This window comes from Sinohyriopsis cumingii, chromosome 7 (assembly GCF_028554795.1).
Source record: "Sinohyriopsis cumingii isolate HCF-2022 chromosome 7, ASM2855479v2, whole genome shotgun sequence".
NCBI lineage: Eukaryota > Metazoa > Mollusca > Bivalvia > Unionida > Unionidae > Sinohyriopsis > Sinohyriopsis cumingii.
In genome coordinates, this window is record NC_142967.1 from 84,213,173 (window position 1) to 84,231,672 (window position 18,500).

The 18,500-nt window shown below is 35.0% G+C and overlaps 1 protein-coding gene across 9 annotated transcripts in view; it reads left to right on the plus strand.

Moving 5' to 3' along the window:
• LOC149795652 (alpha-adducin-like) overlaps positions 1-13,446 on the plus strand; it is a 160,104-nt gene extending 146,658 nt beyond the window's left edge. For all 9 annotated transcript variants that reach the window (XM_089965476.1, XM_089965481.1, XM_089965482.1 and 6 more), the window contains one exon: positions 7,043-13,446. In XM_089965476.1, the coding sequence (XP_089821602.1) occupies positions 7,043-7,159 (117 nt within the window). In that variant the 3' untranslated portion in view covers positions 7,160-13,446. The remainder of the gene's footprint in view (positions 1-7,042) is intronic.
• Positions 13,447-18,500: the final 5,054 nt, after the last annotated feature.

The following is an 18,500-nucleotide window of genomic DNA, read 5'->3' on the forward strand; positions in this document are numbered from 1 at the left end:
ATTCTCACTGTTGACTGTTGATCAGGCATTCAGGAAATTCTCACTGTTGATCAGGCAATCAGGAACATTTTTTTTCCGTGATATTCAAGAACATTCTCTTCCCAAATTAGACATTCAGGAACATTTTCATTGCTGATTAGACATTCAGGAATAGTCTATTCCCTGATTGTATTCGGGAACATTTTCTTCCCAAATTAGACATTCAGGAACATTTTCATTGCTGATTAGACATCAGGAATAGTCTATTCCCTGATTGTATTTGGGACCATTGTCTTCCCAGATTAGACATTCAGGAATATTCTTATTGCTCATTTGGCATTCAGGAACATAGTCTTCCCTGAGGAGGCATTTAGGAACATTGTCTTCTCTGATTTGGCATTCAGGAACATTGTCTTCCCTGTATTTAGATGCATTACCCAATCATAATGTTTGTGTTTGTGTTAATTTTGTCTGCAGAGTATTTTAAATACTTTTACGTTACTATAGCAGATAGGTATATACTTTCAGTTTCATTTTAAACGATATAATGGATAAAATATCTGCCAACCATTTGGTGTAATCATTGCACCCAATTATGTCTTATGCTTGCCTTTATATGGAAAATGCTTTAAAGCAGTAAAAAATGTAATTATTTTTATCATCTCTTTAATCCTACACATCATATAAACCTGAGACTGTTCTGACAAAGACTGCTGCATAAAAGTAGTGCAAAAATATGTTTCGTGTTCTTTCTTTATTTTCTATTTATAGCAGCTGTATATTACATGTTTTCAAGAAAACAGATGGATTTCTTCAATTCGAAATCTTGTGTCATAGATTCACATTAATGAAGTAAATAGACCATACCTTAAAAACAAAATGGAGACATGTTAAGCATTAATGTGACTCGTGGATATTATATGGCTGAAAAAATGTTGGAGGAGAGGAATTGTCCATGGTGTTTACAAATTTAAAAAGAAGAATATGAGAAGGATGTAATGCAACACTTCGGCTGAGCACATCTTTATGTTGTGCTCATTGCAGAATCTGTTGGTCTGACTTTATGATTACTCGCTGAAGTTAGACATGTAGATTAGTTTAAGGGAGTGTTGTATTTTGTTAGAATATTTTATATTTTGTATTCTGGTATTAATCCACATCGATTTTAAATTACCCATTTGTGCCAACAACTTTAACCAACTACGGATCCAGGTTAGTAGTAAAACTAAATATTCATTTCTTCTTTAAATACATTACCCAGTCATAATACCTTAGGAGAACTACTACCTCACAAATCCAGCCCTCCCAGATACTGCTTTTAGCTAAAAAGAGCTTACAGTTGTCTACCAACCTATGTGGTTGTCTGGCAGAGTGATCTCCCCTTAGGTAGAAGAATTGGTGGCAAAGTCCAAGAACCTCTCATTTGCACTTCGCTTGTGCCATGAAGCACACTCTAACCACAAGAAGCCTGGCAAAAAAACTGAATCTATGTGAAGATGTACCATTACAAGTTAGAGAATTTTTTTTCCCTTTTAAGGAAATTATACTCGATCCATATTTTCAACTTTTTCTCTTCCTATGCCAGCAAAGTTCTGTCTTTACAATTTTAACACTTTATCATCACACATTTTGGTACTTGCACATAGAGCCAAAGTGACATCACTTTCAGTTTGGGCCATAATTATTTTGTATATGCAAGTCTCTAGTGCTTATACAACAACTCCTAATATATGTGTATTTCATTACAAACAGGTATATATTGGCGACTTTCTGTTCCTAGGCATTCGTAACATCTAGGTGCCAACTTAAGCGATTTTACTTGTACAGGTGGTCTGTGGGCCTTTTTCCCTCGAGGTAATTGCTATATAATGGGTATTGTTGCACTTCTTGGTATGTACCTATAATGGTACCTCAGTTCTCTTTTATGTGTAGGGTTTTGTGTGTAATGCAGACATGAGTACATTTCTGTATTGCTTCCACTCTGGTCAGACAAGCACAGGTAAGTTTTCTATGCATGGTTTACTCAGTTGTGTCTTGCTCATGCATGTTTCTATAGGCAACACTTGAGTGATGTCTGTCTGCATAAGCATTCCATCATAAGAGCACTTAATCACTTGCATGGGTAGCCTATGCGACCTGACAAGATAGGTTCAGGCTATATTATATGTATGGCCTCAAGAAACTCTTATATATGTATAATTCTGTCAGTTAAGGACATTCTGACCTGCCTTCGTCATTGGTTCGTAATACAGTATTTCATTTGGAAACTCCAGCAGTTAACAGTGATATTGCCGCTTTGGGGATGACAAAGCCACATTCCATATGAATGGATCGGATGGACTTTGTTAGCAGTTGACAGTTAGTGCACAGTATTGTTGCAGTGGCTTTGATCTTGGACTTTGTCTCTAGCTTCCAACATGCAGAACATAGCTTCTCTTCTCCCACAGTAAATACCTCAGGGCGTATATGGGAATTGGTCTAAAGAATGGCCAGAGTACAGAGCTGCTGAACACATTTTGGCTAATGCTGTATTCACAGCTACAAACTTACAGTTGGCAGAACATGACTCTGTGCTGTCTGCCTGCACTTTCCTGAAGGACCCCCTTAGGTCAAACTAGGAGCACAGCCTTTATCCTCTAACCCTCCTGTAAACAAGCCACCAAGGAGACCAATTTCCCTCCCCTGCAACCACAGCTTCAATACAGGGATAGTATGGGAAATCAACAAAAGGACCCAAAGGTCACACATTGGACACAGACCTCTGAAAACTATCAAGCCAAAATAGATAAAGCAACAAGAGGGTCCTATCATTTGTTCCAACATTTCTTTGGGGTTTTATCCCAGTATTTTCTTGGTCCAAAGGCAACATCACTCCGCCTTGGGTTATTGACTTTAGCACCCTCAGTAAATTCATTCACACCCCTTGGTCCTCAATGGAACACAATGGTGCATTTTGGAATGCCATCCAAGAGGGAGACTTTACCATCAGTGTGGACTTAAAAAGATGTATTCCTTTATGTCCCTATTCACAAGGTTTCCAGGATGTTCTGGTGATTCGCCTTCAACATTGTACACCAATTCAGGGCACTCCCATTGGAACTTGACATCAGCCTCTGGGCCTTCACTCATATGATGAATCGAGTAATTCCGCATGTCCTGACCATTTCAATGGCAGCAACATCAATTGACCTGTCGCCAGTTGTCAATCATTCTGCTCAATTGACCAATCAGCGAGCGCTATTATACACACCTCCAGGCACTGTTTACGTCTGCCATTTTCCTCCGACAAGCTGCTTCTGACTCGGCTATTGTATATATTTACAAATTTCGCAATGGTTCGGAGAAGTCGCCCCACTTCGCCTGGAGAAGTCGCCCCAAGGATCATATATAGTAATTCTGAGATATAGCCACATGGTTAAGGCTTTATTTATTGTTGTTTTTCCTCAACTTAATAACTTATTAAATTTATAAAATTTGCAATTTTTCAACTTTTCCATTTGATCAATTCCGCTTCTGTACTTAACGAAAAATACGTGTTATCTGTCCCTTTTGCTCTGCTCTTCAAATCATTAGATGCATTTTAATAATATTTGTAGAGATAGTGTTATCAATATTTTATATTACATTTACATCTAAAAATGAAACGTGTACTAGATGCAGTATAAATAAATTTAATCGTCAGGTGAAAATGATTTAGGCGATCAATCATTTTTTTCAGTTCTTCATTTGAATGCTTCCAGATCATAAATATGTCATCTAAAAATCTGAACCAAAGAGATGGATTAAACTTTTCGTTTTGAATAAAATCCTTTTCTAATTCACCCATGAAAGGGAAGAGTATATAGGAGTCATATTAATACCCATTATTTGTATGTAATTCGTATTATTAAATTGAAAATAATTATTTTCCAAGATAAGTTTTTATTATTTTACAAATATCTTCGCTAGCTAGTGTGCTATTTATAGGATTGTTATCAAGAAAATATTTGCACGTTTCAATACCATCTGCATGCGGAATGTTGGTATATAGTGATGTTACATCTAATGATACCAGGATTGAAATTATCAGACAGATGTGGAATAGATTTCGACTTTTTAATGAAAGTAGTTGTATCTTTAATGTATAAAGGAAGTGATTTCATTAAAGGTTGTAAAACACTATCAATAAATTTGGATAGGTTTTCAGTATATGAACTAAAACCTGATATAATGGGTCGTCCTGGAAAATTTAAAGGTAAATTATGGTCAGGATTTGTATGAGTTTTGGGTAATATGTAGAATTGAGATGTACGTATGTTAAGAGGGAAAGTATCAAATTCCTCACATATGGAATTATTATTTTTAGCGATCTCATTAATGCATGTTGAAACTTTTTATTTAATTTCTAATTGACGTTCAACTTCTTTAACATAATCATCTTGATTCACAATAATAATAGTGTTTGACTTATCGTCCTTTTTAATCACTATACTGTCATCATTCATTAGATTATATACAGACTTAATTTCGTCCATATAAATATTACTATGATATTGCTTTAATTTAGTTAATATCTCTTTTGTGATCGCGTATATATAAAAATATAAATATGAATCACGTAAAAGATGACTTAATTCTGTTATTAAAAGGTTATTTGGGCGACAAGTTTTGGGATGACTTCTCCAACCAATTGGGGCGACTTCTCCAGATACGTGGGGGCGAGTTCTCCGCATACCAACGTAACTTAGAGAAGTGCGGGCGATGGATAAATGCTCTCGCTTTCTGTCTCTGTCTCATTGTTGTTTCATATGGCAAATATTGCTCACCAATATCATCTGGTATATCTTTTAATGTTATCACGACCGCCATTTTCACAGAATTTTTGTCGGCGGTTAAGACGTCGTCAAGTCATGTGTTCGGTAGGCGGAGCGATCTACCTTCTGGCATAAGGTCAATTAACCTTTATGATGTCCTGCAGAAAGGTGAGTTATATCTAAACATGATATGATAACCCTTCTTACACTGCTTACTAGCCTTGGCTTCTCATCAACAACAAAAAATCTGACCTGGTACCATCTCAGCAATTTGTTCACCTAGGTATGGAGTTCAATACACGGGCATGATTGTCTACCTTACGATCAGGCATTGAAAATCCGAAACTTTCTGGCTTCTTTACTTTCAAGGAAATTTCTATCCCCATGGGAATTCCTTTGCCTGCTAGAGTTGCTCAATGAGGCAACAGACCTCATTGTCATCAGTCACCTTTTTATGTGCCCATTGCAAATGATTCTTCTGTCCTAAAGAGGCCAAAGGTTTGTATCCTGGACCAACTTCTCACCATCTGCACACATTTGAGGCACCATTGACAATTGGGGCTTCCAGCTTCGCTCATGGTGAGTATAACTCTGCAAGTACAGCAGTCTGTACCAAGGCAAGGATAGAATACTGGGGAGCCCGCCTACTACCATCTACAATCGCTGACAACTTTCATCATCATGGAAGAGAAGATATTTGACAAAACAGGGACTTATCCAACCTACTTGCCAACTTTGAGTTTACACAGCCGAAACATTAACCCTGTGCCCAAGTGGAACATATTGTATTAACCTGACTGAACAAGACACCTTTCGAACCAATTTCCAGGTTGATCAACAGCTTCTTAAGACACGACTTAATGACTTCTGCTGGATTGCAAAGGGGGCTGATCCCTATTTGAAGCTGCACCCTGACAGCGGGAGTCCCTCCCCTACAGTAAGGTTACCTAGAAGCTGTCTCATGTATCTTAGGCGACCAGAGATGGTTTCTCCAGGGCAAGGGGATGCACCTCCCTCCACCTTTTATTCTCTTAAGGTATTATGATTGGGTATAATGTATTTAAACAAGAAAACAATTTTTCCTAGTAAAATATGTTTCTTCGAAAATACTTACCCATCATAATATACATGAAGCCTCCCCACAGTTACATCCATAGAGAGTGTGACTGCTGCTCCAGTAATACCTGGGAGGTTTGTTGACTTTGCCTCCAATTCATATACCTAAGTGGAGATCGCTCTGCCTGACTGCCTCATAGGTCAGCAGAAAATTTATTGTTGTCTTTAGCTAAAAGTAGTATCTGGGAGGGTTGGATATGCAAGGTAGTAATAGTTCTCCTAAGGTATTGTGATTGGATAAGCATTCTCAAAGAAACATTTTACATGGAACAATGGACTTTTCTTATAGTACATTGTAATTATGGATGACACTTTTTATGCTCAGATTACACTTTTTGCCACTTGGTTATGCTTTTACCTCTCTAGGGGTTGGCAGGTATGGATAGAAAGAAAATGGAATGCAGAAAAAAAATTTAAAATAGGACAAAGGTTCTCTGTTAGGAATTACCCTATTGGTATGTGAACAAAATATTAAGGAGCAGGAAGCATTTTTATTTACATATTTATTTGTTTTGTATTTCTTGAACTTTCAGAGTTTGGGCTGGTAAATTTTTGTTTGCACATTTTGTTTTTGAAGAAATGGCACCAAGGGCCATCAAATATATTGGGTCGTACATGAAAGTACCATATATATTCACACAGAAATCTGGTCCAACTACAAACTGCATAGAATCAGATTTGCTGTTGCATCTGCTGATCTGGGAGAATGCAGTTTTTAGAAGCTTTCGTTGGAACAAACATCATAGACCCTTATCTGCCTGCATATTAATGGGACTTCAGATCGGGGTCTGTTGTGTGGACCCACCCAGTATGAGAGAATATACAGTATGCTTTATCTCTTTAGTTTTGTGGAGAGCAAATATAGATTTTGCTACACAACATAACTTTTGCTTTTGAGCAAGATTTTTCGGTAACCAGCATTATCATCATGGAACAAAATCAATATCTTTTGCATATAAAATTGTAATTTGGATCAGCTTAAATTGGTCTAGGGGGAGAAAGGGATCACAATTCTTTATTTTTCATACATAAGAGCCCCAACTTTTGTATACAGGAATAGGTTTGATGTCGATAGGTTTGATGTCGTTGTGGTGTCTGTGGTCAAGGTTGCTCATCATTCTATCTTGACAACAAGTGTTTCTTTTCTCATTTAGGGTTCTCCAACCAAGGAGCATCCTTCTCCAACCAAGGAGAAAAAGAAGAAGAAAAAGTTTAGAATGCCATCCTTTTCCAAAACCAAGAAAAAGGATAGCAAAGAAAGCGCAATTTGAGCCCCAGCCCAGCGATAACTAGAAAGCTTCTGATGTATGCATTTCTTCTGGCACATGCTACAAGTTCCAAGTTTGAGTCTATATGGGACGAAAAGTGTTCAAGCTGTGTAAAAATGTATGCCTTTATATTAATACAATTATAGTACCTCTCAGCCACATTGAGGAAATACGTACTTCTTGTGGAATATCTTCTTGCAATTTTTTTTAAGACAAGATAAGTTGTGTACTTTGGGCATTGTATTGATTCTGATTATTGCTTGTATACGATTTTTTTTTTTTTTTTTCACTGTGAGTAAAACTAAATCTGCTATTAAATAGTCAAGTGAACTTTATAAGACCTAACATAACAATGTAATGTAATGTACTTGTAATGGTATTTATAGTCCATATGTAAGAGTAGACAGACAGTCTTGTATTATACTTGATGTATGTCAGTTTTTGTTCACAGCCTTTCATATTTTGCCTTCATGTGAATTTTTTTGGTACAAGTGGACCATACTTGGTGTGGGGCATGAAATAATACTGCATACATACCCTGTAGCAAACTTACACAAAAGACATAAGATTGTTTTCAAAACTGAGTGGATGACATCATGAAACTTATTTTAGTGGACATCTGTTTAAGGGAGATCTGCACATAAAGAATATATATGAATCCTGTTTCTTAATTTGAAAATTTCATATTTAACCATGATATAAGAGCATCTGTCCATAAAGGACAAACTATAGTGGTTCATTATATGCCCTTTATAGACAGGTTTCACTGTAGATTTGTTTTAGAAGGTCTGTTGCTTGCCTTTGTACATAGGAAAAAAGCTTTCTTTATCCAAATAAAGATATGGATTGTGGCTATGACCATATAGATGGGGTGGGTGGGTGGTTAGATTCCTGGAGGAGATTAAGCTTATGTAGAATAGTGTATTTTAGATACAAGCATAATAGCAATTTGTATGTTCATAGCTCAACATCAGATGTAGTTATTACTGATTGACCTTTTGATTGTTCTGCCAACTTTGAGTACAGTACTGAAGAATTCCTACTTCTAATTTTATTGAAATTGGGCAACCAAAAACCCCCATGAAAGTTTAAGATATATTATATAAATGTCCAGGCGATGAAAGTTCAGACGATTCCGACAGATATTTGGTACATAGTAGTTGCGTGATAAAGATTACTTGCCTTGCATTGAATGGGTCAACAATAAGCAGTAATATGTTGATAGATGTCAAGGAAGACAAATGGCTAGAACAGAATTTGTATGATCATGAGGTGCAAGTACTAAAATTATTTACTGAAGGCAAAAGGTACTGCCTTTTCTGGAGGTACGTATTTGTTATTTTCATCTGTGGTTTAGATGGACATTATTAGAAAAGGTCTTGATGCAACTGAAAGTGTTTCAGAAGCCTGTGGTAAAAAGTTTAATTTCAAGATTTGTACAGTAATGTACATAACTTGGTCCCGGTACACAATTTTTTATACTTTTACCTTGCCATTTGTAAATGTGTATTAAACCTGGGTTTCAGTTTTACTGAAATGTAGACTCTTTTTTAGGTTGGTTTCTTTTTTCACTCGAGAATAGTCCTTATGTTGCCTTTTCTCTTACATAGTTGTACACTTGACTGACAGAATACTGTGAATGTATGATTTGTGTGGAAGTGGAAAGATTTCTGTATAATCGTTTCTTATTATGTGTACTATACATATATTCCTCAAGACTAGATTCATTTCAACAAGGTATATATAGGTCTAGATACAAGTTCTGCTTATTCATATTCTGCAGTGAAATCTTTTCCAAATTGATCAGTGTCATCATCACGTTCTATCAGAAGTTCAGTTTTAAAAAAAGAGGACTTTGTATTATTGGTTTCATTATTCAGAAAATAGGGATGCTATTTGATTAACCTTTCTTGGATGAAGGAATGTATTACTATAATTATTAAACAAGAGATAGCAAAAACTCTTGATATTTTCCTTGTGGAAGAAATTTTAAACTAAGATTTTCATCTTTAAGATGCACTACATGTATCAGTCTGTATATGAGCTGTAACATTTGCTTTTCCTTATATGTTTGATTTACCAGACATAGACAATGCAGCTGCTTTATCATTTCCGAACTAATTTCACTGTTTTGAAGTAAGGAATATAAAAGATTGGATGCATGTGAATGAGAAAGTGTTAGCATGGATTTTGAGCAATTGGTGGTGGTTTTTTGGTGAACTTCGGGGAGACACATTCAGCTTCACGATTTATTGTAAAAATTCTTCCATTACTTTAGTAAAATTACCCAGTGTGGTTTTTTGGTGAACTTCGGAGGACCACTTGTAGTCAGCTTCACGATTTATTGTAATGTATACTTCCATCCCTTTTGTAAACGTATGTGACTTCTAGTCTTGAATCAATTTAGATTAAAGTTCAATTGTTGTAAAACAGCTGAAATCAGGGAATCCTGAACCTTCCTTTGTATTTGCACTTGCTGGATGTTAAACTTCAGAACATAAACTTGTGTATTGTCAGAAAAATTGTCCTTTTATGAGGTGATATCTTGTGTGTGTGTCTATATATGTATGTGTATGTATATATATATATATATATATATATATATATATATATATATATATATATATATATATATATGCACGCACACACATTTGAATTGAAATTCTTTGACAAAAATGAAACAGTTTAACTTCTTTTTAAGATTACTTGCTGTTTCTACTTAAATAGAAATGTGCAATATGTATGTGCAGAATTGTTCTCCTGTATGAACCTGTTATAATGTAAAGTATAACTGGATAAAGAGTACCATTTTTTATCTTTAAGATTACCGGTTTATATATACTTTTGCTTGATTCTCCATTATCATAATCAGCTGCTTTAAATTTTTCTGCATTTTGTTCTCACTTATATTTAGAGCTGTGCAATTTATGAAATGAAATCATTATATTGATTTTGAAAAATATAAATTTGAATATAGAAATGAACAGTAATCATGATACAAGGTTCTGAAATGTTTCTTGTTCATGTTTATCTATGACAGCAAATTCAGACTTGTCTCCTAAGACTCAAAATATAACCAAGTTATTCTTAGTGATGCACCTTTTTTGCTTATCTTCTAACTATGCCAAACTTTACAGTGAAACATTCATGATGATCGGACACATGCAAGGTCCCGCAGTTGTAAATGAAATGGTAGCCTAGTCACTAACAGGAATAGACATAGTTGAGCTGAAATTCAGCAGCCCAGCCAAAGTTTGTATGAAACTGTTACCTCCAAGATTTCTTTGGCTACAAGTCAATATTAAATCTCCATTGTGAACAAGGCATGACGTCATGTGATAGATTATTAGGCTACCAACAGTTGACATATGGTAACCCATTTGTTAGTGCCTGGGATAGCTTTTGGATTTAGCATATATAATGCTGCTGAAGGGCGCAATTTCTGTGAATTAACCATAATAACCATCTAATGTATATGCACATGTAATTGTGTATCCACAGTTTATAATATCTGTATTTGTAATTTTAATGCTGGAAAATGTCTGGTATCGGCCATCCAGTTAATAAATAAGGAGTACCTATATGTAATCTTTAATATATTGGTTTAATTGAGCATTTTATCATTATTTGACCAACAGAAAGTTAGTATTTAGAAAAAAAAATCATAATACAGAGCATGTTTTAATTATTCCATATTAGTTTTTTTATACCAGAGCTTTTTTATTTTTCAACTTGACAATAATGTAGCTGTCATTAGATTCACACAAAAAAATTAGATTTTTGTTAAGAGTCATGGGAAAGAGTTGGAGTAAGAATGTCTTCACATGTTCTTGCCTCTTTTGAATTGGTTATACAGTAGATTTTCTGAAGAATTTAGGAGAGGAGAGGGGAGTGTGCTTCCAATGCATAACATGTACTATTTTAATTTCCTTTTTACGTGTACTTTTATATAATAGTTATATTTTACCATCTTTATTAGAAGTTTACTTTTCATTGCCAATAAATCATTATAAAATGCCTGTAAGTAAAGAAGAAGGGTTGTTAAGACTTGTGTGGAAATTATTGTTATAATGCTACGACATGAAAAGATTCTAGGATAATGCAAAGTACTGTCATAACTATTTTAACTCCTTGACCATAATCTGTGATTCACTTATACATTTTGATGTTTAACAGTTATGGATTCATTAGCATTCATTGTATTGATATTGATCACTGCTGTGTGTACTACATTTATGTCAACATTAAAATCAATACTAAGGCGAATGTGGAAAAATGTTCCTTGAATAATTTAAGTTGAGGTGATTCACTCTCTGTTACTTGACTCACAAAGGAAAAGCTATATAAGGTAAGATGAAAATTAATATTGGTTTAAATTACTACTTCAGGCTTTAGTCAGTCTGGACTAGTAAAACTCCTTTCCACATGAAGATTCATTCAAGTTGTTATAAGAAATGTGCAGATTATTCATCATATCCTGCAGTTTTTCTGTATTGTACATTCTTTTTGTACCATTCATACCCACCTTCAGATGATTCTGGCAAATATTCATTAGTAGGTATCATGCTGCATGTCGGTGGATTTTGCTGAGGGATCAGTACCGTATGTACCATAAGTCTGGTCTAACGCAAATAACATAGACTGTGAACTTGCATAATGCACTAGCAAACTGGGGTCTGTCTTGTAATAAACTGCAGATACCCAGATGTGCATTATGTGACACGAGATCGATGAAATTTGTAGTTGGATCCGACTTCTAAGCAAGTATAAATGGTATGTAATTTTTACGCCTCCACTGCTTCATGTGGGGGCATCACGATTTGGTCCTGTGCTCATCCAAAATGCTTGTTAGCAGGATGGCACTATGTAGACAAATAAAATTTGGCTTGCATATTTGTACCATGTAGATATTTTGCCCATTTAACCAAATTTTCCTTTGTTGGTTTTTTGAAACACAATTTGAATTTTGTAAACTTTTTTTTTTCAGGCATGATTAAGCCACCCCACCCCCACACACCTTTGGTAAACAAATGAAATTTGATTGGGATATTTGTATTCATGGGTGGATAGATGCCCTAATTATATTTTTGGGTCATTGTAGATATTTGTCAGTTTTTCTTTACACATATTTGGACTGACCTTTTTGACAAACTTTATTAGTATGATCGAGCCAAAAAAAAAAAAAAAACATTGGCAGAGATCCACAATATTTGGAATGCATGTCTGTGTGTACAACTGATTAGATCTTGGGCATTATAACAACATTTCAGTTTTTCTAAACTTTTTAACTTTTGGTCTGCAGTATCAGCAACAAACAATAGTAAATGATTTTGATCGGAATCATATAATTTTACTAGTTTGTAGTGGACATGAATAGGCAAATTCCTGTTATTTAGTTAGGACATGTATTCAGTATTTTAAAGAGATTTTTTTGGCAGCATGTGCAGGTTGTTCATAACTATACCTATAGAAATGTGATTGCAGACAAAGTTTAGATGAGTAAAGTAGTAGCTAGACATTTCCCTCAATATTAAATACCTAGAGAGCAACATGTTTCATCCTGTGCTGTGTAGGCTCTGTTAAAGAAACGATCTTACTCCAATGCAGTTTTGACAAGCACATGTATTAACCCCAAATTAAAGTGGAGGCACATATGCTTCTTTCATTTACCAGTATACAATTTGATGGATATATGTTACACCGCTTCCGAGTATTTCCCGTAGCACCTGTTTTGAAAACTGCAGCTTTACGTCAGAGAAGTCATTCAACACTTTGGGATGAAATAACTTTAAATTTTTTTGTGCTGCCTGGTACATTCAAAATGTTCAAGTTTGAAATAGTGAAATCTTTCTTCGTGGCATTTTTCTTGTGGTTCTCTTGTGATTAATTTACCCAAACAGAAAAAATGTTTGTAATATCACAATTCATTGTTTATCACTGTAACCATTTTTTTTAATTTGCTTGTGTCTTACAATAGCTTGGTGTATTTGTGTTACATATGATAATACATCTATTGTCAGAACACAGTACCGTATTTAACTCATAAACATTTATTGTGTGTTGAATGTCTCATGCTTTTGATACTGGTTCTGTGGAGGACAAGTGCATAGACTTAGAAATGAAATCTTTCATGTTGTCCATTGTCACTGCTGACTGTTACTGTAATCATGATAATGACTGTACTGAACAGCTGCAGTTTCTTTTGTATTACATTTCTTTCAATCCAAAAGCTTTCAATCTTATGCTTGTAGTCGCCTGTACATGCTGTGTCAAATAAAAATTCAGTTGAATTTCTTGGACTTGGGTCTTTTGTTTATCTACATGTTTATTGACAAGTGTAAATTCCAATACATCCAGACAGCTGTATGTCAAGCCTACATTAGAGGGAATGTGAATATTGCAGTGACATTTCTGTGGGTGGCATCATCATCATTAGTGTGTTAAGGTTTTGGTCAAGTTGCATATATTTCCCAAACTCTTATGGCATGACTAATTATAAAGCTAAAAAATTTAATTCTACAACATACTTGGCTTGCACTTTTGGCCAGAGGTCAAAGTCAGTTGTAAAAACTTTGTGTAATGTTTTTGCTTCAGTTTTTTTATTATAAATTAGATTTCTTGAACTCTTTCATGGATTTTGTTCATACATGGGTTGATTTATTATGAAGCTGAGACAGATAATTCTACAATACACTTGTTTGCCCCTTTGACAAGGTTCAAGGTAAAAAATAAAAAATTATGGCTTTGGTTAAACTTTCTTCCTTTGCTTATTATGGTTCAGTTGGTAAAAGTTTATACATGAATAATTATGAAACAGAAATTTCATTCTGTACTACACGTTTACCGATCTGCAGACCTGCCAACCCTTATGATTTTACTGCAAGTCTTAAAAAAAACGACCCTTTAAATATGGAGTTGTAGAATAAAAACACAAATTATGGAAATATGATTGCAGTAAAATCCAGATAATGGCTTGTTTGATTAAAATTCAAATTATTAGATTCAGTGGAATTGGTCAAGAGACCAAACTAACTTTACAGGTTTACCTCAGACGCTTTAAACTGCACATATTTTGTGATGTAAAATATCGGCGTGATCAAGCTGCTTATTTTTTTTAAAATGGCATCCAACAAACGGTACATTTTCAGGACAGATGGGACAATAAACCTCTTAAAAAGTTGTAATAGTACAGAAGATTAAAGGGAATATTCAGAATCGTGAAAAGGGCAACAAATTCTGTTTAGTGGGCATCATGTCTTTAAGTTAAAACGATTGTTGTTGACACAGCCCACATGAAATTTTTTTAAGGATTGCCTCAAGTTGAGAAATGCATAAATGCCAACTCCCCATGAGGCATTAGTGTAATTACTGCTATTACAAGTGACAGAAAGGCATAATTTGGGCATAAAAAGTGTTGCCTATTTATTATATGCCCGAATTGCAGCACGTGTGAAAAAGATGCGCTTATTTTTTGCTACTAACCTGGTCCTGCTACTAGTCAAAACTTCTTGTCACAAAAAGCAAAATCCATATGGATTAGAACCAGAATACAAACATAAATATGACAATTTATTTATATTCAGCATTCACTTAAACTAGTCTACATGTATAACTTTTGTTGATTGTTTGTAAACTGGAATTCTGAAAAGAGTATGTGCTCAGAGTACTGTATTTCATTACTCTCCTATTCTTGTAAAGCAGTGTTGTTTGGTTTTTTTTTAATGATCTGGCATGTTTTGAAGTTTGAAAAGATAATCTGCTCTAACATTTTCAGTCATTTAACATCCACAACTTGCACTGTAGAGCATTTCAGTTAACATCTGGTGCCATTTTCTTTAAAAGTATAGAATGGTTCACTGACTACTTAGCTTACTAAAATAATGAATCTGTGAGGCAAACTTAACTCCGAAGAACCTGTCTGTTTTCTTGGAAATGGGTCATTGACAGTTGCTATAAAGAACAAGAAAGGAAAGTACTCTTGCCCTGTTCTTACGCAGCAGTCTTCTTTGTAAGAATATTCTCCAATTTATATGAATGGAATTTAAGAGATGATAATAAAAACGATCAAAACAACTTTGTATTGCTTAATTTTAATTTTATTTTTTAATGTGCCAAAAATGTGCAATCCTTATACTGGTGAATGTAAAACATAATTTGGTGGAAAAAGGTTGGCATGTATGGAGACAGCAAGAAATCAATGAGCTCCATTGGGTTTTTAACTGCAGTTTAGAAAACTGTACTGGAGGTAATTAAGGTTCAAGTAACTTTAAAGTTGAACATAATGTTTACTGTCATTGTATTAGTCTTCAATGCCACTTCTGGGCACGTGTTTTTGAGCTTGACATTAGCAGTACATGATATTTCATTATATCTTGTTGAAAACTGGTCAAACTTATGGACAAAAACGTGACTGTCTTACTGAGAAAAGTCTTGTTAGGGCTGGCAGGCCTACATTAATGTTTTGGTTCAAGAGTTTTTCATGATTATATTTACTAAACCCCTTCATGAATTCTTTTCAAACATGGGTCAATTTAGTGTGCGATGTGCTTGTTCAACTTTTTGACCTTGCGGTAAAAGCTGCATTTTTACAGCGATGACTTGATCATAGGCTAGATATGCAGATCTGGGTGTTTTGATGCTCTTGATTTGTACAGATCGGTTTATATAGGAGTCATCATGTCTGTTTGTTTTTCATACAATCTTGAGACTGCAACAAGTCCTAGTTTTAACTCTCCTGGTTGTAAGACCATGTGAGCTAATTTTTTTTACCCTCTGTTGTGCATTGTCTATTGAGCAATTGCTATTTCCAACTTCTCAACAAAAAAACTGCCGGTCATAAAGGCATTTCAGATTTATACAAATGATACCAATCTGCCATCGAATATGACCACCATTATTAAAAATAAAATTACCCTCTAAACTTCTTCAAATATTGCTGATCAGAATTTGTCTAATTTGACTGAAAGCCTACTGGCATAAACACCTTTCAGTTTGAAAGCCTACTGGCATGAACACCTTTCAGTTTCACTGAAAGCCTGTGCTGGCATGAACACCTTTCAGTTTGAAAGCCTACTGGCATGAACACCTTTCAGTTTGAAAGCCTACTGGCATGAACACCTTTCAGTTTCACTGAAAGCCTGTGCTGGCATGAACACCTTTCAGTTTGACTGAAAGCCTACTGGCATGAACACCTTTCAGTTTGACTGAAAGCCTACTGGCATGAACACCTTTCAGTCTGAAAGCCTACTGGCATGAACACCTTTCAGTTTGACTTAAGGCCTACTGGCATGAACACCTTTCAGTTTGACTGAAAGCCTACTGGCATGAACACCTTTCAGTTTGACTGAAAGCCTACAGGCATGAACACCTTTCAGTTTGAAAGCCTACTGGCATGAACACCTTTCAGTTTGACTGAAAGTCTACTGGCATGAACACCTTTCAATTTGACTGAAAGCCTACTGCCATGAACACCTTTCAGTTTGACTGAAAGTCTACTGGCATGAACACCTTTCAGTTTGACTGAAAGTCTACTGGCATGAACACCTTTCAATTTGACTAATTTGACTGAAAACCTACTGGCATGAACACCTTTTAGTTTGACACAAATGATGCTGATCTGCCATCAGTTACAGTCACCACTACTGAAATAAAAGTCTCTAAACAACTTGTTCTCCAAAACCACTGAATGAAATGTTACCAGACTTGACTGAAAACATCTGGTATGAAGATGTGTATACCTAATGTTGATCTGTGATCAAATATGGCCAGTTTTACTATGAATAGAAAAAAAAAACTTGAAACAAACTTTTCTAAAACTGCTCAGCAGAATATGACAAGTCTGACAGAAAGCATTCTTTTAATGATGTTGATTTGACATTAAATATGGCCATGTTGTGACTAAATGAAATACTCGACATCTTCTCAAACACCACTTGACAGAATTTGATCAAATTTTCCGCCAAGCATTTTGGTATGAAGGGTTTTCAGGTTTTTTTTTATATACTAATGACGCCAATCTGCATTTACATATGGCTGATGTTAAACAAAACATTTAACAACTTCTGAATAATCACTTAACAGAATTTGACCAAAGTTTGATAAACTTTCCTAACTTTAATACCTCTTAGCTATAAACAACATGTGAAATTCTATTACTAAAAAGCAGAGAAATATTTACATAACTTTATAATGTTGAACAGGATTTGACCAACTTTGACACAAAATGTCATGGCACAGGGTCTTTCATAATTGGACAATTGATGCTGATGAGTAATCAAATATATATCAAACTGGATAAACTTTAATAAATCATCCTACTAATCCATAGTTCAGGGCCAATTGCTGTGGCATTTATGTGACTGTCAGGTGAACCATTTGAAGCCATTTGGGTCACTTGTTCATTGTTGTAAGACTTCATACATATTATGGTCATCAACTCAAATTTCAACAAATCAGTTCAGAGATTTTATGTCAGAGTTATTACCCTTTATTAACTTTCTGCTTGAAGCAATATAAAAATATTCAATGATTCCAACTAATCTTACAGTTTTAACTGGATTTCTATGAAATTTGGTACACATGGATGTTATCTGATGTGGCACACATTGACCAAGAGGTTCCAAGTGTCTGAGTGGTTTAAAGTGCTCACTGTTACAGATCACTGCCATTTCATTTCTATCTGCATGGGTTCGAGTCTCAGGCTTGGCCAATGTGGGTACATGAGAAAGCTAGCTGAAAAATGGCATTAAACCCCATAACAACAAAAACATTGATTGATCACTGTGTTCCAGCCCAGTCCAGTCTATGTTTAGAATTACAGAATATTTAAATTTTGAACTTCCTCCAATTTTATGACTGAAAGTAGTCTATCTGTCAAACAATGTTTTTATTTAAGAATGTCACTGTTGACCAACCACTGTATTCCACAAATTTTCTCGGAGATGCTGCCTTTATCAAGTTACAGATGGGTGCAATAGAGAGATATTGACAATAATGTTACCGCAACTGGTCTTGCAGTTATTGATTTTTTTACTACTCACTGAATTTCTTTGTACATAAAGAACAATGAACTCGATTTTTAGTTCACCTGGCTGTAAGGCTGTTGTATGTCATGTAATGAGCATTCATTAAGAATTGTTATTTAAACTTCTCAAAAATCACTAGACAAATTTGGACAAATTTTTTGGACAGAGTATCCTGGGTTGAGGGGTTTCAAATTTGTACAAATAATGGTGATCCAGCACCAGATAGGGTCACTTTTACTTAAAATTACTTCTTCTGAACAACTACTTTACAGAATTAGACCAACTATGATAGAAAGACCTTTCAAATTCGTACAAATGTT